At 60.9% G+C, this 399-nt stretch overlaps 1 protein-coding gene across 1 annotated transcript in view; it reads right to left on the reverse strand.

Moving 5' to 3' along the window:
• Positions 1-377, reverse strand: part of LOC104168080 (sodium-coupled neutral amino acid transporter 3-like) — a gene marked incomplete at its 3' end in the record, with an annotated part of 3366 nt that extends 2989 nt beyond the window's left edge. The window contains exon 1 of the mRNA XM_009708537.1: positions 298-377. Coding sequence (XP_009706839.1) covers positions 298-377 — 80 coding nt within the window. The remainder of the gene's footprint in view (positions 1-297) is intronic.
• Positions 378-399: the final 22 nt, after the last annotated feature.

Consider the following 399-nt stretch of genomic DNA (forward strand, 5'->3'; position numbering starts at 1 on the left):
GCCAAGTCACAACCAGAGCTCCTGTCCCCCCCCCCGCCACCCTGGGCTCTGCTCAAGGAGGAAAGCCTGATCCCAAGGGGATGTGAGGAGCAGGGATTGGAAGTTCAGCCCGGTTTAATCCCACCCGGGGGCTTATTCAGCACTGACAGTTATCAAAAATAGTAGTGGCTTAATGGCAGGAAATCCCTGCCAAGGGCTGCACAGCTGGAGCCGACGCCCCGGCGCCTGCCCGGGGAAGGCGGGCAGGAGGAGCGAAAAGGGGAAGGCAGGCAGGCAGCGCGGGCAGGAGGCACTCACGAGGTCTTCTCCTCCAGGTTGAGGAAGGTCTGGATGACGAGAGGCACTTCAGATTTGACGATGTACAGGTAGCTGGACATGGCTGTGGGGCAGAGCGAGGTC

Source organism: Cariama cristata, unplaced genomic scaffold (assembly GCF_000690535.1).
Source record: "Cariama cristata isolate BGI_N322 unplaced genomic scaffold, ASM69053v1 scaffold32219, whole genome shotgun sequence".
Taxonomy (NCBI): Eukaryota; Metazoa; Chordata; class Aves; order Cariamiformes; family Cariamidae; genus Cariama; species Cariama cristata.